The sequence below is a fragment of the Nelusetta ayraudi genome, unplaced genomic scaffold (genome assembly GCF_046127955.1).
Source record: "Nelusetta ayraudi isolate G7.1 ecotype Tasmania unplaced genomic scaffold, CSIRO-AGI_Nayr_v1 ptg000131l, whole genome shotgun sequence".
NCBI lineage: Eukaryota > Metazoa > Chordata > Actinopteri > Tetraodontiformes > Monacanthidae > Nelusetta > Nelusetta ayraudi.
The window spans coordinates 1,787,348-1,809,335 of record NW_027466181.1 but is presented as its reverse complement, the minus strand read 5'-3'; the positions used below and the strand labels follow the sequence as shown (position 1 = coordinate 1,809,335).

General features: G+C 43.0%; 4 protein-coding genes and 1 long non-coding RNA gene across 6 annotated transcripts; 3 read left to right on the top strand and 2 right to left on the bottom strand.

Moving 5' to 3' along the window:
* Positions 1-1,628: 1,628 nt before the first annotated feature.
* On the bottom strand, positions 1,629-4,742 carry pafah1b3 (platelet-activating factor acetylhydrolase, isoform Ib, gamma subunit). Its single transcript, XM_076051050.1, has 6 exons — positions 4,594-4,742; positions 4,190-4,320; positions 3,779-3,868; positions 3,545-3,661; positions 3,268-3,390; positions 1,629-3,042 (listed from the first exon to the last, which is right to left on the bottom strand). Exons 2-6 carry the CDS (start codon positions 4,268-4,270, stop codon positions 2,782-2,784), a joined length of 672 nt encoding a protein of 223 aa, XP_075907165.1. The 5' UTR covers positions 4,271-4,320; positions 4,594-4,742; the 3' UTR covers positions 1,629-2,781.
* Positions 4,743-5,672: 930 nt separating this feature from the next.
* Positions 5,673-7,957, top strand: LOC142904759 (uncharacterized). The gene is made up of 3 exons (XR_012929443.1): positions 5,673-6,933; positions 7,242-7,348; positions 7,419-7,957. It is a non-coding gene; the product is annotated as an uncharacterized LOC142904759 (long non-coding RNA).
* tlr21 (toll-like receptor 21) lies at positions 7,928-12,142 on the bottom strand. The gene is made up of 2 exons (XM_076051048.1): positions 12,023-12,142; positions 7,928-11,317 (listed from the first exon to the last, which is right to left on the bottom strand). The coding sequence occupies exon 2, from the start codon at positions 11,258-11,260 to the stop codon at positions 8,399-8,401; it is 2,862 nt and encodes a 953-aa protein (XP_075907163.1). The 5' UTR covers positions 11,261-11,317; positions 12,023-12,142; the 3' UTR covers positions 7,928-8,398.
* Positions 12,143-13,943: 1,801 nt separating this feature from the next.
* Positions 13,944-16,842, top strand: cxcr3.2 (chemokine (C-X-C motif) receptor 3, tandem duplicate 2). Its single transcript, XM_076051012.1, has 2 exons — positions 13,944-14,118; positions 14,546-16,842. The coding sequence occupies exons 1-2, from the start codon at positions 14,092-14,094 to the stop codon at positions 15,635-15,637; spliced, it is 1,119 nt and encodes a 372-aa protein (XP_075907127.1). The 5' UTR covers positions 13,944-14,091; the 3' UTR covers positions 15,638-16,842.
* A 1,495-nt stretch (positions 16,843-18,337) lies between these two features.
* Positions 18,338-21,816, top strand: LOC142904732 (C-X-C chemokine receptor type 1-like). 2 transcript variants are annotated; one of them, XM_076051013.1, is made up of 3 exons: positions 18,338-18,490; positions 19,146-19,499; positions 20,157-21,816. In XM_076051013.1, exons 2-3 carry the CDS (start codon positions 19,152-19,154, stop codon positions 20,937-20,939), a joined length of 1,131 nt encoding a protein of 376 aa, XP_075907128.1. In that variant the 5' UTR covers positions 18,338-18,490; positions 19,146-19,151; the 3' UTR covers positions 20,940-21,816. The 2 variants fall into 2 exon arrangements, with proteins under 2 accessions (XP_075907128.1, XP_075907129.1); XM_076051014.1 differs by lacking the exon at positions 18,338-18,490 and having other exon boundaries at positions 18,994-19,499.
* Positions 21,817-21,988: the final 172 nt, after the last annotated feature.

Below are 21,988 nucleotides of genomic sequence, written 5' to 3'. Positions count from 1 at the left end.
ACTTTAGTTAGGAGAGATCCGACCATAAAAAGGAGGTGAAAAGAAAAACACTTAATATTACGTGCCGTTTCTCTTTGATATGGTCTTCCTTCATTAGTTTTTGTTTTAATAAAACTAAATAACCACATGAAGCTTACGTCTTTTGCAGTAGCGTCTCCCAGGCAGTTGACAATCAAAGTGTTGTTTCATTGCCCGTCTTTCTGTTCCTGCAGGTGGCCCAACACACAAAGATAGAAATCAGCAGCTAAGTTTGCGGTAAAGCAGTTTGCAGATTTAATACTTGTAAGTCAACACTTTCACCTTTGCAGGGACACAGTGTGGTGTGCTGTCTTGACTTGGTGACTCTCTTTGCCGCAGTCAACGAGGGGGCTGTAGCAGAGGCCACATTTTAAACTTTTTCCAACTTCAATGACCCAAACAGTATCATTGCATCAGTACTAAAATACAGCACGTCAAGACTCACTCTGGTGAGAATACATACGACTAGTGAATGTGCTGACGGTTGACAAGTTCTCATAGGTCTCAGGAAGACCTTTTAAAATAATAGCAAAATAAGAACAATGTTATTTTTGTCATGGATTATCATTTTCCTTGTCAAACATAAATGAGTACAAGAATTTGAAAAATTCAAATTGTATTTCAAGTAAGTGTACAATACCTTGGCTTAGATCAGCAAATAAGAAGAGCACAAGAACCAACGGCAAAAAGATCCTCCAGTCCATGCTGTGGTGTGGCCGGTTTGGAGTTGGAAATTGAGGGACAAGAAATCTGATGCGCACGTTAAATTCAGTCCCTGTGACAGAATGAGACCGCCGTTGATGTGCCTCTTCACAAAAGACACTCTCCATTTCTGTAACTATACCCACAGTGCATTCTTTAACTTTTAGGTAAGATGCATCACACCCATGCAGCACCTTTACAGTTGGTGCCAGTTAATGAGGCGTGGTTGTGTCACGGCCAAAAAAGATGTGGGAATAGAAGACGAGTGCGTAAAATCAAATAAGAGCTCATTGTTGCAAAAGAGATGAGGGACACAAACTTTTCTCACAGGGCTACTGCACCGTTTCACTTGGAGCAGTGTGTGTGTGTGTGTGTGTGTGTGTATGTGCACTTCATGTTTTGGGTTGAAAATGCCTTCTTGATATAAGGTGTCAGAGGTCAAAAATGGCAGACTGGTTGTAGACCATGGAAAGGCAACAGTAACTCAAATAGCTACTGGTTATAGCCAAGGTTTGTACAGCACTACTAAGTGGCCAATGAGACTGAGTGGCAACACCTGTCAAATACTGAAAATATTTGTTCTCATCTTGGAAATCTGTAGTCATATGGGTGGTAAAATGTGACTTAAAAATAAATAAATGAGGACCTCAGGTGACTGGATGCAGGATGGGAACAAAATCAGACATGTTGCCCCTCCTCCAGTGACAGAAATCCATCTGTCTTTTTTGAAGCATGAAACCAAAGCGAAGCCAGTCAAGCGAAAGAAATATATCTCCTGGATCTAATCACCTCGCTATAAAGTTGCTCCTTTGTGATTGGTCTTGATGCATGAAACTCAAGCACTGCATCACTGCCAACCTCTATCTTTGACAAACAGACCGCTGAAGGTAAATGAAGTAGGCTGGAGAAGCATGTTGTTTTCCGTATTTAATGCATTCTTTTACCAATTACACAAGCAGCCATTGTGAGAGAAGATTCAGGTTTCTGTAGCGTATCAATTTTTCAGGAGAATCAGAAGCCTTTCAGTGCTGAAGTAAAGCTATTCAAAATGGCTTGATGGGACATTATGTTGCAGAGGTTAAATTCCAAGCACAAGTGCAATAACACGATCAATTAAGATGCATGTATACAAGTCGACACCCCATTCGAAAACATTTACATTTGCCACAAAGTGTCAAGCGTGTCCATATCAGTTGCTGTTACGATGGCACAAACACAAAGAGACAAAAGGGAAGAAAGAGTTGTGGAGAATCAAAAACATGGTGTTACAAATGAACACAACTTCAGGCATCTTAAAAAAAAAAAAAAAAAAAAAAAAAAAAAGGCGCATAAAGCCACATCAGAAGCTTGTGAAAGAAGAAACAAAATTGTAATTTTGGTAAGTATAGTTTGTGCATTTTGCATTTAACATTTAGTGGAACTTAAAAAAAGAAAATCTTACAACCTTGTTCAGCTACTTCCTGTAGCAGAAACACAATACATCATACAAACATGGTGTTATTAAAACAGATCTAAAGGGATGAAATCTGAAGCACGTGGTTTCGCAAAATGTTTTAAAACAGCAGCTTGCAACCTTTTGACCCATGTCTGTTACAATGAAGGAAATTTGGCGCATCTCTGTATGTCTTCATCTATATATATCATATTTCAGTCCCATCCCTCAGAAATGTTTTGATCATTGAGTTAAAGGATGTAGAATGAGGAGTGTTCCTTATCTGATCTTACACTCATGTGGCACTGAGACAAGACCGTCCTTCCAAAGAAAAAGAAACTTCAAATTCAAAGGCTAGCAGAACAGATGCTTAATGAGATGTGATGCAAGATTTTGTTCCACTCTAAAGCTTAGCACATTTCATATCTGGGTGTATCTCAAACAGAAGACTTTTTGGTCCCGTAAATTTGTAACAGTGGTCACCAACCCTGGCTAAGAAGAGGACACAAATTCAGTGTGCAGATTTTATCCCTCAATAACTGAATCTATCAGTTACTCAAGGTGTGTACACTGTGTGCCGTTGCTTTCTGGAGGCAGGGTTGAGGACCACTGCAGTAGTGTAGGATTGCTCAGTTTTCAGCAGGATTTTCTAGCATGGACTTGAGACGGGCGTGCAGGATGTCGCACACAGCCTGGTAGCCCTGAGGTGTCAGGTGAAGGTAATCGTACATGTCCTGGTGGGAGATGCTGCCGTTGGAGTGGACGAAGCCGGGGTCAACGTTGAGGAAGGAGGCGTGTGGGAGGGAAGATACAGTCTCCTCTACCAGCTTGTTCACCGTGGCGTTTCGATCTCGCACAGGGTTTGGCATTTTGCCCCGAGGCAGTATGCCCTGGAAACATATAAATACATGTCACATATCGAAAGGCCTTTTACAAATAAATGCATCTTTGAAAGCCCCAAATAGAAGAATCATATTGTAGATGTGCATGTGATGTACACTATATATGTTGTTTACGTAATCGTACAGTTATGGTGAACCAACAACTGATAGCCCTGGGCAGTGTCCTTCATGAAGGACTTACATTGCAAGGAAAGAAAACCAGCAAAAACCTACCAGCACAAGCGTCTGAGCATTGGGGAGCTTGTTCTTGATGACTTGGACAATAGCCATGATACCGCCACATATCTGCTCAGCAGAGTGTCCATGATTGTTTGTACCCACCCACAACACTACAACCTTTAAAAAAAGGAATTCAGGGTTAATATGTTGAATTGTATACAAAATTATATATATAAACAATGTAGCTCAGTTGCTCTTTCGTTTAAATACACAATCATGCTTGCATGCATTTTTACTGTTTTTTTTTTTTTTCCCCAACAGCAATAAGGACCTTTGGGCTGATGTTATTCAGTTCGCCATTGCAAAGTCTCCACAGCACATGTTGTGTTGCATCGCCACCCACACCAAAATTGAGGGCGTGAAGAGGTGAGAACAGCTGTCGCCATACCTAAGGACAAATTCAAACGATAACTTAATATTTAAAGACATCCATAAATGTGACTGGGAACGGGATTATCTTCCTACAAGAGCAAGAAATAAAGAGAAGACGTGTGATCTCTTTTACCCCAAACTGGTGCATGAGCTGAACAAGAGAGTCTCCAACAAACAGGACATCAGGCTCTTTGTCTTTGCTTTCAGACAGAAAGCGGTTGTGCTATAAATAGAATAAAGTTTGTTAGAGCATCACAGGTCTCCCCCTGAGGGTGAGAGACATCAGCTGAACTTTTCACAGTGAAGCAGAAGCACAGTCTTTTACGCAGTCTTAAAGTCATTCCTAAATGTGGATTTTAAACATAATTGCTTGGCGTCCAAGTAATTTATGGAAGCATATGCCCAAATGTTGATGAATAATTTACTTAATGTTTTCACAATATACACAACTGTTCTGTTTTAATTTTAACAGATCAATAAAGATGAACAATGTAAAGCAGTCAGTGTAAAACATTGTGCAGGCGTAAGAGCGTATGGTACACACCAAAGACATCCATCGCCCATCTCCCTGGACGTCCTCACAGGCAGTGGGTGTGGCGGCGGGGTTTAGGTCTTCTGCACTCATGACTGGGCTCTATCTGTGCGGCAAAGTCGTCACGTTGGCTTCTTGGCACTCTTTTACATCACAGAGAACAGAAAACAAAATCACCAATAGGCTTTAACTGCTAGTGAAAGCTATATACAAAGCACAATTGGAAGATGTTAGCCACAGGGGCTAGCGCTCTTGCTGAGACACAAAATAAGTACGGTGGACTTGAACGAGACAGTGGCTAAACAAACTGACTACAGTGACTAGCCGTGAACAGGAAAATATTTCCTGTTAAATCAAGGCAGCAAGTGAGAGTTATAATGCTATTGCAATAAGGGATATTATTTGATAAGGGTTACCATGAAATCAAATCATCGTCATCTCCCAGTTCAGTTTCAGGAAGTTCATTTCCACCGTTATCGGAAGTACCATAATCGAAGTTGTACATTTGTTTTACATGCTGTCACAGAAAGCAACGTTTTCAAACATAATGGATGATAATACTTGATTATAGTTTAGAAACAACTTTGGCAAAAAAAAAATGTCGAAAAATGAATTTAAGGTACGTAAAAATCTCAAATTTAAAACACTTACTCCCCCCCTCAATAGCGTGAGTGGATTCACCCGCTGGAGTCGGCGCTCACGAGAGTTGATGCTGCGCATAGAAACGCATACGCTGCGCGTTGCCGAGCAACGTCCGATTTCCACACAGCCGAAAGACGAGCTCGAACTGTGCTGGTGAGTTTTGTTGTTAATTACGACCACCTTTGTTTAACATGTTTCTCCATCGGTGTACCCCTCTGTATTTCAATATTATTATTTTTTTCTGACAAAAGCAAAATAATCAAGTTTTTAGAAGCAGTCAGTCAGAGATAACTCTGAACAGGTGAGGGCACGTTGAGTCGCACCTGGCGTTAACGTTGGCGTTAACGTTCCGCTAATGACGTTAGTAGTGACTTCACTAGCTAGCATTAGAAACGTTGTGAACAATCGTTGATCTTTCTGGGATGACCGGATGGTGCAGACGAATAAAATGTTGCGTGACATTTAAAACGGTTGAAAACGACGGACCTTGGCATACTCAATATATTTTTGTGACGACTGATTGAATGTCCAGTATCACGGTAGCAAATCGCGTGCGTCTCAATTTCATAATATAATTTCAATTTACCGATCAAACATACCAGCGTTTTGTCATCAGATAAATAGGTCAAATTATTGTAACTAGTACTCATATTGCTGCAGAGTAGGTAGAAAACATCAACTCTCGTTATTATTATTATTATTATTGTTATTGTTATTGTTATTATTATTTCAATTTAATCTTATGTATTTTAATGTTGTGTACAAATAAGTAATATTTACATGGATAGATGTAGATTTTACAATTTATTTAGAATGAGATGACTCAGAGATGACTGAGAAGATGTCATCTTTTATCTCTGTTTCCCACACTCGCCTTTGTAGGGATCCCCCGCGCAACATGAACCGCACGTGTTTCAGGACTTCCTCAGACAAAAATGGGGCTTCACTTGCTTTTATTAAGCAATCAAAGGTGGCAGATAAAAAGTGTTGCCCATCAAACAGAATCACTGCAGACAGCAGTCCTTCAATGCTCTGTGGTAAAACACGTGGTCACGTCAAAATTAAGAGACTGAGGAGCCACAGGCAGAGAAATCACCTGAGAGGTTGTGCAAAGAAGGCCTCCAAATCAAATCACCATCGCTGCCAACATCCGAGAAGCACAGACATAGCACATTTGCACATGTGCTGTCACAGTAGCTGTCCTTGTCCCTCAAGAAGAGTTCCTTCACTGCCTAATGTTGTTCCTGCTGCACAGGAGCCCAGTATCATCACAGACAACCGCTTGACAGGACACCAAGGTCTGTTCAACCGTGAGGTTAAGTCTGTTGATATTGACCGCTTGTTAAGTAGACAGAGGGAGGTGGAGAAAAATGAACAGGAAATCCCAAAAAAGAAAACTGTTACTTCACATCCTCCTTCAGCATCTCTCGTGCCTTCTCCATTTTGCACCAATCAGTGTTCAGAGGCTGATGAGCCTCCGCCATGTGCTAAAAAAAACATTGCCGCCAAAAAGTCCCCTGACATTGACGTAGAGGAAGAGGGAAAGAGTGTTCACGAATCAGACACGCACATTACACCAGCGCAGAGGCCACGGCAGCAACGGGATCCTCGCTCCAGAAGTTGTAAAGACACAGCGTCATCGAAACGCAGCTCCCTCAATGTAGGGGTGTTCAAGAGCAGAAGGACCCGGTCAGACATCTCGAAAAGGACCAGAGTGTGCAGTAGGGTGGACACACCAGAGAACCCGGAGTCTCCCATCTCCAACACACAAGTCCGCCGTCTCAGCCCAAAGCCAGTCACGCCCTCCAGCCCCCAAACCCCTGAAACCTTTGGCTTCCGTCACAGACAGCAAGAGCCTGACTGTGTTTCTCAGTCCATCAAGAAAGTGGCAGCCAGTTTGTGCGACGGACTTCGCTTCCCATACCTGAGACAGAGGGACCTGGTGGCAGAGAGCAGGGAGGTGCTGTTGAAAGCTCTGGACAAAAGCCACGGACCTCATCTTCAGGAGAACCTCCTGCAAGTGCAGCAGCGCTTTGGTTTCTGTTCCGATCCCGCCGGCGAAGTCCAGGATCAGGAGATGAGCACCACCGATACAGATGAGTTCTTGCTGGCAGGTAGGAACTTTTGAGGTGAACTGCAATAAATTTTGATTTTACTAAGACAGTACACGATCATTTCAGGTAATAATTTTTTATTATTTAATAGTTTTTTTTAAAGTTTGACTGGACTGTCTAAATCTCTAAGTTGTTTAAAACGGAACGTGTTTTTAAATTTTTGTTAATTGCATTCTTCAACATAACCATTGCAAACGTAAGGGCAGGAACATGATTTCTCATGTGTGTCTCTAAACAAGATGTGATAGCTTACTGGCAGTTATTAACTCTATTTTCTATTTTCTGCTCTCTATATCCTTTTATTGCAGCGACAGCAGGCCCCAAACCGCATTTTTACACTCACCAAGGGGCATCCTTTGGAAATACAAGAAGCAGTGCAAATGCAAATTCTCAACCACAATGCAATTTGAAGCAGGTATGTTTATTCTTCTTCTTTCTTTGACTTTGTAGTCACACACACCAATGTCTCTCTCCCCTCCTCCCAGTTCTTGACAGACTTTGAGCCTTCTGGAGCCGTGGCTGTTGAAGATGTCTTTGCCCCCTCTGCGCCCTGTGACTGGGCTGAAACGGCTCCAACGTCTCAGCACTGGGAAGACCGATTCAACAGACCGAAGACCAGAGGGGATCTGTTTGGTCCCTTTGAAAATATTTTTTTTTCTGCTTCCACACCTCACCATTTGCACCACCACCACGACCAACACCACCACCACAACCCATTCCATCTTTATAACAAAAGTCCCTTCCAATTCCGGTCCCACCCCAGTGATATGGCGAATTACCCCCCGTCTCACATGCTCGAAAGAGAGTCTGGACATTCCCTTTTCTCTTTACCAGACCCTGAACACTGGTCATTCCCTCCCATGAGACTGTTCTAAAGTGTGATAAAACCCTGAATAAAAAGGTGTTCATAAACATCCCATTAAAGTAAAAACCTCTGTATTGTTTCTATGCATGACTTGGCAATCATTTTGTTGACACGTACATGTCGTTTAAGTTTTGTTTTTTTTAATGAAAAAGCAAAGATAAACAAAGATTGTGCTTTACTGTTTATAGTGCTACATACATGCATACATACACAAGACTAAAGAAAAAAGAATAGAAATGGAAAAAGTTGGATTTCTTTTTTCATTTTTTTCCTTCTTAAGCGTGCATTAACAAGTGTTTCCACAAATATTTTATTACAACTAGTATTTCTGGTATAACAGTTATTTTGGTTATTTTGTGAAAGACAAAAAACATATTTAGTCAGATGGACTCTTGTAAGGTTGTTTGACTTGTAGTTTTGATTGTAGGCTATATTTTAATGCCAAATCATATTTGAACAGTTAGTAAAAAAATTTTCCTGCGTGACAACCTTTGCACAGAAGACAGTTCTGAGTTGAGCATTGTTGCCAACAGAAGTGACTCTAAATTTTAAAGAAGCAAGTAACTTTCATCTGATTTGTGCGTGTGAGCTGCACAGTCCTCACTCGTGTCCTCGGCCTTTTATTTTGGTTCGACTTCCCGTTCCTATTGCCCGCCGTAGCTGATTCCAGAACAGTTCTTGTGACTCCGTCGGGTCAACACACTCTGTCCCGGGCCACTGAAGATAAGTTTTTTTCAGCATCACTTTCCTCATGCGATGGTAGGAGGACAGTTGCCTGTCAGAGAGCGGCTCCAGGAGCACCAGCAGGAGGACGTCGCGGTGCTCGTCAAACAGCCGGTAGCTGGCCATCTGGATCTCCAGAGAACACCACTCGCTACTCAGGAAGTTCCTGCTTACCACACAAACAGTCTTACGGCTGCTGTACACTGCCGAGACTATGTTGTCCAGAATGTAGCGACCCGGCTCAAAGTCCCTGTGATGAAGGCAAAGTTTGAAACTTGATCCCTTTCCCTCAAGGTTGGGCAGCAGTTGGTCCATGACCCACATTTCATCGGAGGAATTGTACGAGATGAAAGCGTCATATTTGCAATTTTCCTCCTCCTCCCGCAGTCTGCGCCACTGCTCACTGAACCACGAGCGGAAGACATAGTAGCTGTACTTAAACTTCCAATAAAGCTTGACGTAAAACAAAGGAGTGAATGTGAAGAGAAAGACCACCAACGTTGTGCCCACAAACATGTATTCTCCGAGGTCTATGTAACAAACGCTGGTATCAAACTTGTAGAATTTTGTTTTTGCATCACCAGGACATTGCATGTTATAGAGGTAGACCACGTAGACATCTTGGTTATTCTCGGTCCAGTTCTTCAGCATGCTGTTCTCACAGGTGCAGCTCAGAGGAACTCTACGCATATCGAGGTAATGCAGATTAGGTAAGCTTTGCAAGGCCTCAACGTCTATTTGCTGCATCACATTATGGTCGAGTTGAAGCTTTTGTAATTTTGTAAGGCTTCCGAAAACCTCCTTTGAAAAGTTCTGCATTCCTGTGTTTTCGATCATAAGTGTTGTCAGGTTTTTGAGATTTTTAAAGATGCCAGGCTGCAATTGCATCACCCCGACACAACAACTATCCAGTGAGAGAAAATTTAAGTCTGTCAGATCGTCAAAGACGTCATAGCCAAATAAGGAGATCTTGTTGTCGGTGAGGTACAAAGATCTGAGCGAATGGAGGCCCTGGAATAAAATAGTTGGCAAAAAAGCGAGACCATGGGGCTGCTGTCCACCCAGTTTCAGATCGCTGAGTTTTGAAAGATTCATAAATGGAGCTTCCTCGATCTTTTCACTGAGGAAGTTGATCTGATTATTTTGTAAATCCAGCACTGTCAGTGTATCCTGAAATACGTGATAAAAAGAAGGATCAATCTTTTTGAGTTTGTTTCCATCCAGGTAGAATTTAGCCAAACGTCTGAGTCCATTAAGGCCCAATTGTTGAAAATGCGTGATCTTATTACCACCGAGGTCTAGGATGGTCAGATTTCCCAGGCGGAAGAACGTCTCACTGAAGATGACGGAAATACGATTGTTGCGAAGGTTCAGGGTTTGCAGGCTGATGAGATCTTCGAAGGTGTTCTTTGTCAAGGTGGTAAGAAGGTTGTTGTCCAGCCGAAGTGTTTCAAGTCCATTTAGCCCTTTGAGAGCTTTTTGATCGAGAAATGAAATAATGTTTATGTTGAGTTTTAGTGTTTTTAGATTTGGTGTGTTTTTAAAAGCAAAAGACTTGATCCAGAGGATGTGGTTGTATCGAAAGGTCACCTCCATCAGATTTGGGAGACGAACAGCTTCGTCACAGGGTGGCAGGATGGTGATGTGATTGTGCTCCACATTGAGGACTTGGACCTGCGTTTGATTTTTTAGAAAGTCAAGGCAATTTATATTTTTGATCTGATTGTGTGACACATTTAAAGCCTCTTTTATTTCAGGACAGTTATTGAGTATCTGTGAGTTTTTCCCAATTTGAAACCCATTTTGACTCAGATCCAAATTCTTGATCTTAGGCAGCTTTTTCTGCAAAATGTTGCATAGGTTAAATACCTCTGTGCTCCCCTTTAAACTTGTGTTGGAAAAATCAACGTGCCCTGCGTAGATATTGCTGATATTCAAAAACTCAAAAATGTTGACACCTGTTGACTGCAAACGCAAATAGTTTACACCCTCTAGATCCACTCCATGGAAAGCCTCTGTTAAAAGCCTGGGATTGTGAGACAAGTCGAGCACCTGGATGGGCTTGAGAAGCGAGCTGTGATTCCCCAAAGTTGACAGACTATTATGACAGACGTACAATGCATTGAGGGACTTGGGTAGCGACACATTAAAGTGGCTGAGAGAAGTCAAGTGGTTCTGGCACAGATCCAGCTTTCTAAGATTTTGGAGATCTGATATCGACTTGGCAATCCCTGTGAAATTTCTCAGGAAGTTTTCCCTTATGATTAAATTGCTCAGGCTGACGAGGGTGGAGAAGATGTCTCCCGGGAGCTCCTTTAATTTGTTCCTGGCCAGTGAGAGGAAGGTGAGGTTGCCCAGATCATCGAACACAGTAGGGCTGAGTGCTGATATTAAGTTGAAGGACAAATTCAGTGACTTCAGGTCTGTCAGGTTGTGGAAAGCAAGCTGTTCAATGTCTCTTATTTGGTTGTGATCCAGACTGAGAAGCTGCAGGTTGGGAAGACGTGTGAAAGTATTGTTGCGGATGCGGGGCACGTGGTTGGTGTTAATGCTGAGGTTGACGGCACTCGACGGCAGGTCGTCTATGATGGCCGTCATATTCTCCTCTTTCCGATTGTAGCAATTGAAGACCTGTCCTTTCTTGTGCTCCATGCAGTTCCTGAAGCTGTAGCCTCTGACAAGTTGAAGAGCACCCAGAATGCACATGAGCGCTAGCAGCTGACATGCAAGACCTGCCATCTAGACTTGATCTGTGCTGCTGGCTCTCTTGGTTGAGGTCCTCTGAGTTGTTGAACTCTAAGGACAGAGAAAGCCAGTTCATTTGTATTAAATGGAAACAAAAATACAGATGTAGTTGCCTTAATTGGACAGTGTTTGTTTTCATTTGCCAACACAACATGTGGATCTCATCAGGATTTTGTGATTTTACCAAGACATCATAGCTCTTTTCAGACAAATTGATTGAACAGAGATTAACAGTTTGTGACATGTTTTTTTTTTTTTTTTTTTACTATAGATGCAACTTAATTTTGCACAGAATTCTTAACACACTTGATCTCCACAAGAAATTTCAGGAACAATGTATTGTTGTTTTATTCTGTTTTTATGCCATCATAAGGACACAGAAGAAGAACTTAAAATGCCAAGGAATTGCCCATGCATTTTCATTTTCACATCCTTTTCCCTAAAGCAAAGTGTCTGATATGTTCCTGACAATAATATTGAAAAACAAACAAACAAACAAGTCATTCAGCATAGCGACACATTAGATGAATAGTTTGTAAATCATCCCATGGTAGGTTTAACATTTTGCCTGCTTATCAAGACGTAGTTACTTCCTGGATACACAAAAGCAAACAAATCTAGCAAGCTTTTAGCTTAAAAGACAAAGAACACATCATTTTAAAATGGTACATGATCGGAAACCACTATTAGAGACTAGATAGTTGTTGTTGTTGTTGTTTTTATCTTATTATGAGCTTAGAGTAATGAGAGCCTTACCGCTTTGCACCAATGCAGTCCACTTCTTCTTTATCTCAGTGAGCCTCTCAAGAGCAGGATATCAGGAGCCGAAAGAGGAACACATGGTAATTTTCACACTTCCATATTTTAATGAACAGTGGACAACTCAACTATCTGAAAGTAACACAAGACCCCTTTCTTGAATAACATTGGATGAGTGAATGCACAGACTTTGCAGAAAGGCCTCCATGGACTTGTTTAAACAGACATGCCAGACATGATACACACAAGCATAACACTGTGACATCCTACTGCTGTTTCAATTGCTGCTGCATATTTCTAGCTTCATTTCCCCCCCCCCCCTCGCCGAGTAGTGCTTCAACGAACTGTGAGGTGCCTGTATAGTTTTTTGAAATCCTCATTTCATCCTGTCTGATCCGAAAAAGCCATAAAGAAATCATTCAAAAAAAAAAAGAAAAAGAAAGAAAGATTAAAAAAAAAAAGTAGCCGCCACACTTTGTTTGAAGCGTGACCACTTTAAGCACTACTCAAGATTCACCACCAGAGAGCACTGAGTGTTTGCTTTTTACACTGCAGTGCAGTGCAAAGCGAAACAAGAAACAAGTAATGGGAGGATTATTTGAAAGAGCTGCGGTCTCGTCAAATTAAGATGAAAGTCTTTTCATCTTTTATTTTTGTTTCAAAGTATTTCATCTCATTGATTTCAACACACGCGCGCGCGCACACACACACTTGTTTTGCTGGGTCTTCTGCAATTTCAATATAAAATTTCCAATTATATTAACTCCTTCATCATGTGTAACCGCTGCTAATAATTTAATAAAAGAGTAATGAAGCATAATTTGCTTCATTACTCTGCAGAAGTTGCACAGTTGTGTGCAGAGGCAGTTTTGTCTGCCACTGTTAATGTTGAACCAAAACAAAAGTGTGCAAGCACCAGCCGAATTCTCATCTTTGAATTTGTAATTATTCTGGTTGTGCCAGGCTGGATTCAGGACATAATTACAAAGTATTTTAAAAGTCCTCTGTATATAGACAACTTCAAGGGTGTAAACCTGGGTATTAAGGGGAAAGCAGCAAATGTTTCATGGTACTTCTCTATCTTCTTCCTTTTTCTGAGGATAAAAGGGAGTTGAAAAGACTGGAGAAATTCATTCTTGAGCTTATCTTTGCACAAACTAAAGACAGAGTCAAGAATGTCTTGCAAATTCAAACCATTTATGCATGTGTCTATATTTATTAGAACATATCAGATCATACCTTCTCAAGAAGGAGTGATATTTTTTGTGTGAGTGTTGTTGTTTTGTTTCGTTTCCTGTGGTAGATTTCCACTTGAAGATAATATTTTGTGGGCTCCACAAAGCATCTCAGTTTCCATTCAGTCATTTCTGCAGAATCTCACAGGGTAAGCGGTGTTCTCTTGAGTCCATGAAATATGACATGATAGTTTATTGGACATTACGTTGATTAACAGACCTTAACTTTTCAATTGGGTGCATATACATTTCTTCAATCTGTAACAGATTTTTTTTGTGTGTGTGTGTACAGGCATCATTGATACTTTGCAAAAACATGGTGTGAGTAAAGTACCAAACGTCTCAAAACAATAACATAAGAAAAACATAGTGAGACACTGAAATTCCTGCCCACCTTGCACTTTCACTTCTCCATTTGTGGAAAATTGTAATAAAAAAAGTTCAGTTCTTTTATTTTTCTTGTTTTACTTTTTTACACAATCAAAAAATAGTATTAGTAGTATAATATAACCTAGTTAATAGTATTGGCCTGCTGCAGACAAGATGCAAAACCCAGACGAAAAAAACCTTTTTTTTTCCATGTAGTGGTCTCAAATCTGTCACCGTTGGACGTCAGTGACAGTCATCCCTTCCCAGTGCGACGTTTTTCTTTGCATCTGTCTGAATCCTGCAAGAGTCAGTTCCTAAAATGTATCACTTCTTCTTCCTGTTCTTGTCTCCATCTGTGTAGTGTGATAAGGAACCTGAGACTTAGGACGTGCGGTTAATACGTTGGTTTGTGACTGCTGAAGAGTTTCAATTATTTTTTCTGTGTGCTTGTTTGCAGCAAAAATGGAATCTGTAACAACAGACGACTGGGTAGGTGGATGATTATACTTTACTGTAATCTCTCGGTCTTCACAGGTTTCATTAATTGTAAGAATGTATGTCTATTGGTCAGGAAATGTCATTTTCTCAGTAACTTGCAATCTTTTAATTCGGCGTGGTCTCAATGGCAGATTTTTGGGACACTTCTGTGTATTTGTGCGTGTATTCTTTCTTAGTCATCTTGCTACACAATAAGCAGTGAAAGACTAGTTTATGTAAGGTCAAATCTGTTCACCAAGTCTTTTTTAGCTGCATTCTGAAACTTTATTGCAAGGGCTGAATATCTCAAACTTTTTGTGAGTTGTGTTTGTTAAAAGCTAAGGATAAAATACCAAATTACTGCCACACCTAAGCTCCGTGACAGGCTATGATTTCATCTTTCACAATGAACACGTTGCTTCCTGCCTCTGTTCAACAGTTTTTCGATGATTATGAAAACTTCACCAATCCCCCCGAGGGCGCTTGGCGAGTCGCTGCTCCATGCCCGCAGGAGGACATTTACGGGTTTGCACGCCGCTACTCCCCCGCTGTTTACGTCCTGCTGTTCATCCTGGCCGTGGTCGGCAACGTGCTGGTGCTGTGCGTCATCCGCCGCTACCGAAACTCTCAGAGCGGCGGACCCTGCGCATTCTCCCTGACCGACACCTTCCTCCTCCACCTGGCCATTTCCGACCTCTTGCTTGCCTTCACCCTCCCCCTGTTTGCCGTGCAGTGGGCCCACGAGTGGGTGTTCGGCCTGGCCTTGTGCAAGATCTCCGGCGCCCTCTTCTCCCTCAACCACTACAGCGGCATCCTCTTCCTGGCCTGCATCAGCTTCGACCGCTACCTGGCCATCGTCCATGCCGTCAGCTCCAGCTGGAAGCGCAGTACCTGCCATGCCCAGGTCACCTGTGCCATCATCTGGGTGTGCTGCCTGGCCCTGAGCGGCGCAGCCTTCGCCTTCAGGCAGGTGGCACCCACCCAGATTGCGAATGACCATGTGGTGCTCCTGTGCCAGGAGTGGATCAGGGATAACGTCACCGAGTGGCGCGTGGGACTGCAGCTGGTCAGCCTGATTGTGGGCTTCTGCCTCCCGCTGCTCATCATGCTCTACTGCTACATCCGCATCTTCCGGTCCCTCTGCAACGCCAGCCGCCGGCAGAAGCGCAAGTCCCTGCGCCTCATCGTCTCCTTGGTGTCCCTGTTTGTCCTCTGCTGGGCGCCTTACAACTGCTTCCAGCTGGTGGCGAGTCTGGAGAAGCTGGGGGTCGTGAGCAAAGGCTGTATGCTCGGCTACGTGCTGGACATCGGGACGCTGGTGACGCAGAGCATGGGGCTCATGCACTGCGCTCTGAATCCTCTTCTGTATGGTTTTGTTGGGGTGAAATTCAGGCGGGAGCTGGTGAAGATGTGTAAGGAGCTGCTGGGGCAAAAAGGCATGAAGAGGTTGAGGAGCAGGAAGACCAGGAAATTGACCGGCTCCTTCAGTTCAGCAGAGAGTGAGAACACGACTTACTCAGTCATGGTGTAACAGCATTTACTCATCTGGTTTGGAGTTTATGTGCGTCTGTGTATATATGAAAAAAATTGAAGTTCCAAATAACTTGCGGTTCTCAGCTGGGGATTCTTCTTCCCGCCTCAATTGTCAGGAAACTATAACCTATGTGAAAGGATGGGACATGTGTTGCGACAGGTTGGCCATCTGTAAAGGCCCATTATGGAAAAGCATCTTTGGATCATAATATGTCGCTTCACATAGCACTGCACTGAAAACATGTAATCATTGTCTGATTGACTGATTGTTTTTACGGTTAAGCTAAATACACAAGAAAATGTGATTTAATCACATCCCGCCATTATTATGTTCAACGTACCAGATTGAATGCGTCAGGATCGTGGTCATGAAGGTTCATTGTCTTTTTTTACCTGCTAATACGCAAATGTACACGGAATTTGTACATCACATGTTTTTCACATTTTCAGATTTTCACTTCTCTATAGACGCAGACTCTGATCGAGAAGAAGGGAGGGATCTCCTCTACTCTGCGAAGTTAATTCACTGGCCAGAAACAAATATCATTGCTCGACATTATTGGTAATGAGAACCTGGCATAATGTGGCGCCTTGAAATGCAGCACCATCTCCATAGCATTAGCTAGCTATCAAAGATGGCTGACCCCTGTGCATTTGTGGACCTCACATGGGCAGATTGACCACCCCACCCCCATCCCCACCACCTTTCCCCCACTGGTGCTTTTCCATCTCAGTGTAAACATGGTGCAGCTCATGACTTATTATTTTTGTTGTTGTATTGTGTACCTTTTTCTTTTTTTAAGTTTCAAAAATGCTGATCTGGCAGGGAGACTTTCTGAGAAAACGTGTTGATTTGGGTGTATGCTAAATCTTGTGAAACGTAGATTTCAACATTCTTACTGAAGTGCTGTGTCAGAGAGTTGTAGCATGAAGAGAGCTGATTCATATCTGACACAATTTCTTCTCAGGGGAAAAAAGAAAATGTTTTCCTAGTTAAATCATGAAAAAAAATCTGTTTTCATTCAATCTGTGTGTATGTTGATTTTTCTCCTTTCCTGTCTGACAGACAGTTCTTTTTTATGATTCATTTGTATCCGTGGCATGTTTAAAAATTGAACTTAAAAGAGGAAACACCGTCTGACTCATCTGTCTTGTTTGTAAAGCACCGATGTTTTTACTATTAAAAAAATAATGAAGCGTCAACGTCTGAGGTTTTATTTTTTTCTAACAGAATGGCCATTGAAATGTGTTTTGCTATGTCGTCAGCTTTTGACCACAGCATTGTTAACTGTGGAAATAAACTCATTAAGACTAATTAACTTTCTCAACAGAAAAAACAGAACATATCATAACAAAAAACAACCTCTGACACATCAAGCCCTAAGTTTTGTCAGATGTATTTATGTAAATATATCTGGTGAGTTGAATTGTGGCACATGGTTCTTATTGTTCCCAGCCAAAGCAGTTTAGGGTCAGCAAAATTTCTAGTATAGTATAGTGATGTCTTTGAAAGTTCTAAGTTGTCCAGATCATCTTAATGTAAAAGGGTTAAGTTGAGGCAACTGGACTTGTTCTTGTGATCTTGAAGACGTTTGGCCTCTCATCCAAAAGGCTTTTTCAGTTCAGAAATGAACAAGACGTTCAGATAGTATTAGTAAAAACATCAGTACATTACAAATAAGACAGATGACTGAATAATTTAAAACCTTTCCTTTTTCATTTGTTCAGTTACTTTGTCTTTTCATAATTTCCGGGGTCCAAACATTCAAGCAATTTGTTAATATCAGTTTTGCACAGACAAATGTATGTAAACATTAAATTGTATTGTGTTCCAGCAATGTAGCTTGCATGTACAAAAATGCTCATCTAAGATTTTTTTTGAACTGTCAGTCAAATATCTTTTTACGCTCCGTGACCAACTGCAGAGTTTTGAAAAACAAAACAAAAACTTTGTCATCGATGGCTCTGACTTTTGTGTCTATGGAGCCTCGACTGCATGAACAGAAGCATACACCGCCATCTCGTGGGTCAAAGGGTTCGCTGCTCATCTTTGTCTCGCACGCTGTTTTGCGCACAGCAACGTAAAGTCGAAGTAGATGTACATCCGGAAAGGGACCATGCTGTCTTCGAAATAAAGTTCTTGTCCGGTGCCACTGGCAGAGGGCTGGAGCCAGCTCCACGAAAACTCGACAACGGGAGGCGACAAGAGCCATAGACTTTTCACTGAATGGCACTTGTCTTCATATTCGTCTCCGTTTCCGTTATGACCCAGCCTAGAATTTTATTTTGAAAACCAACTGACCGGAATATATGGTGTGATTTGATAGACTTGTTTGGCGAGACAATGAAGAGCAGCGCGTTTTGCAGTCAGCAAGGCAGCGACACAAAAAGCGAAACTGTCGTTGTGCGGAGTGGACGTGAGGTCGTTGACGACGGGTTGGACGTACAGAGCGTTCGTGCGTCACAACTCTAAAGGCGTGAAGTGCGTTTTCGTAAAGTGGCCTTTTTTTTGTTGGCGTTTTGCTTCCGCTGAGCCGGTGTTTCTCAGACGGTGTCTCCAATGGCCAACAGGCGACCTCTCTGTACACATTTCCCCGGCGACACGTAAAGTTGCAGCAAAGCTGTGAACGTCTGAATTTATTGTATTTAATTTCATTTTATTACTATTAATATATACATTTATTTATTTATTTATTTATTTTAAATCATGCGTTTCCCGGCGTGACGCTGCTCGACCTTCCTCCAATTCACCGACGTCTTCGGGCGGTGTGCTGCTCGGCTGTCGGTCGACACACACAAACACACAGCGGCAGAATCTACAACATTGAGACGAACCTGCAACCTTCTCGCGGTCAGTATCGTGCAAAACTCTCTGACACCTCAATGGCTACTTGTTCATCTTTGCTGGCTGAATTCGACGAGAGGGCGTTAGCCAGCAGCGCACCTCCGCTTGTTTTCGATTGTGGTCGAAACCATATGTGCCTTGTATCCATTTTTGACCTCAGCTATCGCTCAACGACTCTCTTTTTTATTCTTTCTTTCTTTTTTTTGCCAGTTAACGTAGAGCTTTGTTCCAGCGGCGTCTTCCACTCGGGGCTTACGTACTGCTTTGTACAAACCCTCTTTCTTTCAGTCGGATTCGACAGCATGTAACTGAATAGATCCCTATCTCTCTTACTTTCATTCTCTCCCTCTATGTGTGTGCGTGCGTGCGTGCGTGTCTCTCGAGGAGGAACTGTGCTTTCTGTCAAAGTCATTCCAATATTGCTTCACCCGCTGAAGTTCCCTCCTTGAGAGAAACGCACGAGTTTGTTTAAAAACGGCTTCTCATGGCTGCAATAACTCACTCTCACATGGCTGGCCGACACACACTCACACATTCACAGTGACCCCCCCCCCCACGCACACAGACAAACGTTTATATCTCCTCCCATCCTCTGGAGCTTCCAGTTTTTTGGGGTTTTTTCTGTTGTGGGTGCCTGACATCTTGCTTCCCTCGCTTGCAGGCGAGAATGGACGTGGATCTCGACGGACTGTTCAGCCTGAATGGCAGCTACGATTACGACGAGAACTACGAGTACAAGGACGATTTTGATCACAGACATGCCAACGCCGCCTGGATTCACATTTGGTTCTCGCTGCTGACCGTGCTGGGCCTGCTGGGGAACGGACTCCTCATGGCCGCCCTGGGTCTGAAGAGGAAGTCCACCTGGACCGTGTCCGACGCCTTCGTCTTCAACCAGGGCATCGCGGACATCCTCCTGCTGGTCACGCTGCCCTTCTGGGCGGCGCAGGCCTCCCAGGCGTGCGGGTGGTGCTTCGCAGGCGTCCTCTGCAGGATCAACGGGGCCGTTTTCAATGTAAGTGCAGGGTTTTGCGCAGAGACGGGGAAAGGGAGAGGCCTTATCAGTGAGGATGAGATTTCCCAGCTGTATGTGATTGATTGAAGACTCATGGCAGACCAGCTTATCACGCTTTTCGACCATTATAGAGTTTAAATGACTTCAGCAGTTCTTTGCGTCCCCTAGAATGTCACTGGGAAAAGGAGGAGTGGTTTTAAAAAAGGAGTAAGTGAAAGTTCACTCACTGAGGCATTTCTGCTTTCTAATATTCTAATGCTTAAAAAGGCAGAATCTGCAACATTTAAAAGAACCTGACCGCATTGAAGTTATTATCTTAGTATGTTTTGCATCAAAGTCACTAAAAACAAGCTGCTTTGCTTTCATTTGGGAAGCATTTCTCTTCACATTAAAAATAATAGCAGTGAGGCATAAGAACAGAATCTGTTCTGCCTTTTGAGATTCATTTATTTATTTATTTGTGTATTGAATTCTATGTATCTTTATTTATTATGTTTATCTATTTATTTAGTGTGTGCTTGATTTTACTCCCGTCATCACAACTCATATCAGAAAGATGTGATGTCATAAAACGGGGATTAGTATGACCACTGTTTGCTATGTATGTTTTCTTTCCATGAGCTGCCTTGAAAATGCTGTCCATTGTCTTCTCCTTAGCTCAACTTCTTCTGTGGAGTCCTCCTGCTGGTGTGCATCTGTTTGGATCGCTGCATTTCCATCGTCCACGACAGAGTGCTGCTCTCGGCCAAGAAGCCCAAGTTAACTCTGATTTGCTGCGTGGTGGTCTGGGGCCTCTCGCTGGTCCTCTCCATTCCAGACTGGCTTTTCAATGCGGATTTTAAGGAGCCGCCGCCAGCGAAAACCTTGTGTATTTTCAGACACCCTCGCAAATCAGTTCACTGGCTGAAGTTCAGCCGGATCTGTCACCACATGCTGGGCTTCGTGCTGCCCGCTGCCACCCTCATTGTCTGCTGCTCCTGGGTCCTTCTCCAGCTGAATCGCAGCGTTAAAGGTTTCCAGAAGCACAGGTACTTTGTGACCGTCACCACCCTGGTGGTGGCCTTTCTCCTCTGCTGGGTGCCCTACAACGTCGCGCTCATGGTTGACACTAGCAGGAGCGAGCGCAAAGCCGATTCGACCTCGGGCGGTTCTCTCGAGGTAGCCCTCCTGGTGACGTCCGCCATCGGCTGCGTCCACGCCTGCCTCAGGCCTGTGCTCTACCTCGTCCTGTCGTCGAACTTCAGGAACTGGTGCATCTCCATGCTGAGGTGCACCACAGCCGACGCAGAGGGCTCGCTGTGCGAGCTGGGCGTCGGCTGCGACGCTCGCGCTGACCGGAGTCAGGAGCAGCAGCAGCAGCAGCAGGAGGAGGAGCAGCGGGTGCCGATGACCGATTGCGTCGCTGATCAGCAGCAACAGGTGCCATCGGCTCCCTGCTGACATTTTGTCGCTGTTGTGACACAACGGTCACTGGACTGACGTAACGCCACTGAGGGAAAATCCACGAGAGCGTCGCCCCGTCTCATTTTTAGAACTTCCTCATGATGCACTTTTCACCCGTGACATGCTTTGGTGATCACTGTTGCCAAACTAAAGCTTGTTACATGTACGTTTTTCAATGTGAACAATTGTTGCCACTTTTAGTGGTCCTTTTAAGTTTGTTTTATGTTTTTTCAAATTGCATTTCTGTGACGTTACACAATTGCTAATCAGATCGTGCTACCAGATCCAGAGCAAACAAGATAAGCTGTTATTGTTGTCAGTGTCATTTTGATAATCCATTAAAGAGTCAGACCGAGAATATGGCTGAGTATATATATTTGGCTGGTCTTATCCCGTGTCATTACTTAAGGTTGTAAAAATGAGAAAAAAAGCTGTAAAAAAAACTCCCAAGATTGAGTGAGTGAGTGAGTGAGTGGAGGAATTTCCCCTTGGTGGATCCCACGGACGTTTGTCTCTCTGACCTCATTGTTGCGCTACAGTACAGCTGCGTGGACTGAAAGGCACTGGGTGACACAACCGGGTGGTGATGTCACCAGTCAGATGACCGAGGAGGTCAGGGTTGTTTGCGCTGGTCCGAGGTATGTTTGTTGATAACCTGAATACTGATACTGAATACTGGTTGAAACTGTAAAAGGTATAGGTGGTTGAAGCAAAAGGAATTTAGTAAAAAACAACTGTTGTACTTGCCGTGAGTACTTGATCAGATATGATCTGCATTAAACTGCTCTTTCTGTGGGCTTATAGAAAACCGTGCTTCATTACTTTCACTCCAGAAATGGTAGCTTATTTGACTTCCGCTTCCAGTTGAGCTGTTGTGCTCTTCAAAAAAAAAAAAAAAAGCCCCTGAGAGATGTGGCTCAATCTGTGGCAGCTGCAGGAGGTCAAATTCATAGTATGACTTGTCATAATTTGGAGGGAACCTTTTTTTTTTTTTTTTAAAATGGAAAAAAAAAAGTCTGCTTCCTGTATCCGCTGCACTTTAACAT

Bases quoted from the DNA above. Each gene is read 5' to 3' on its own strand.
- pafah1b3 (XM_076051050.1), bottom strand. From the start codon at position 4,270: ATGAGTGCAGAAGACCTAAACCCCGCCGCCACACCCACTGCCTGTGAG. The intron at 3,662-3,778 runs GTAAAAGAGATC...ATTTGTCCTTAG, and splicing joins AGCTCATGCACCAGTTTGGG to GTATGGCGACAGCTGTTCTC. The intron at 3,043-3,267 runs GTAGGTTTTTGC...ATATGTTTCCAG, and splicing joins ATGCTCAGACGCTTGTGCTG to GGCATACTGCCTCGGGGCAA.
- tlr21 (XM_076051048.1), bottom strand. From the start codon at position 11,260: ATGGCAGGTCTTGCATGTCAGCTGCTAGCGCTCATGTGCATTCTGGGT.
- cxcr3.2 (XM_076051012.1), top strand. From the start codon at position 14,092: ATGGAATCTGTAACAACAGACGACTGG. The intron at 14,119-14,545 runs GTAGGTGGATGA...TCTGTTCAACAG, and splicing joins CTGTAACAACAGACGACTGG to TTTTTCGATGATTATGAAAA.
- LOC142904732 (XM_076051013.1), top strand. From the start codon at position 19,152: ATGGACGTGGATCTCGACGGACTGTTCAGCCTGAATGGCAGCTACGAT. The intron at 19,500-20,156 runs GTAAGTGCAGGG...TCTTCTCCTTAG, and splicing joins TCAACGGGGCCGTTTTCAAT to CTCAACTTCTTCTGTGGAGT.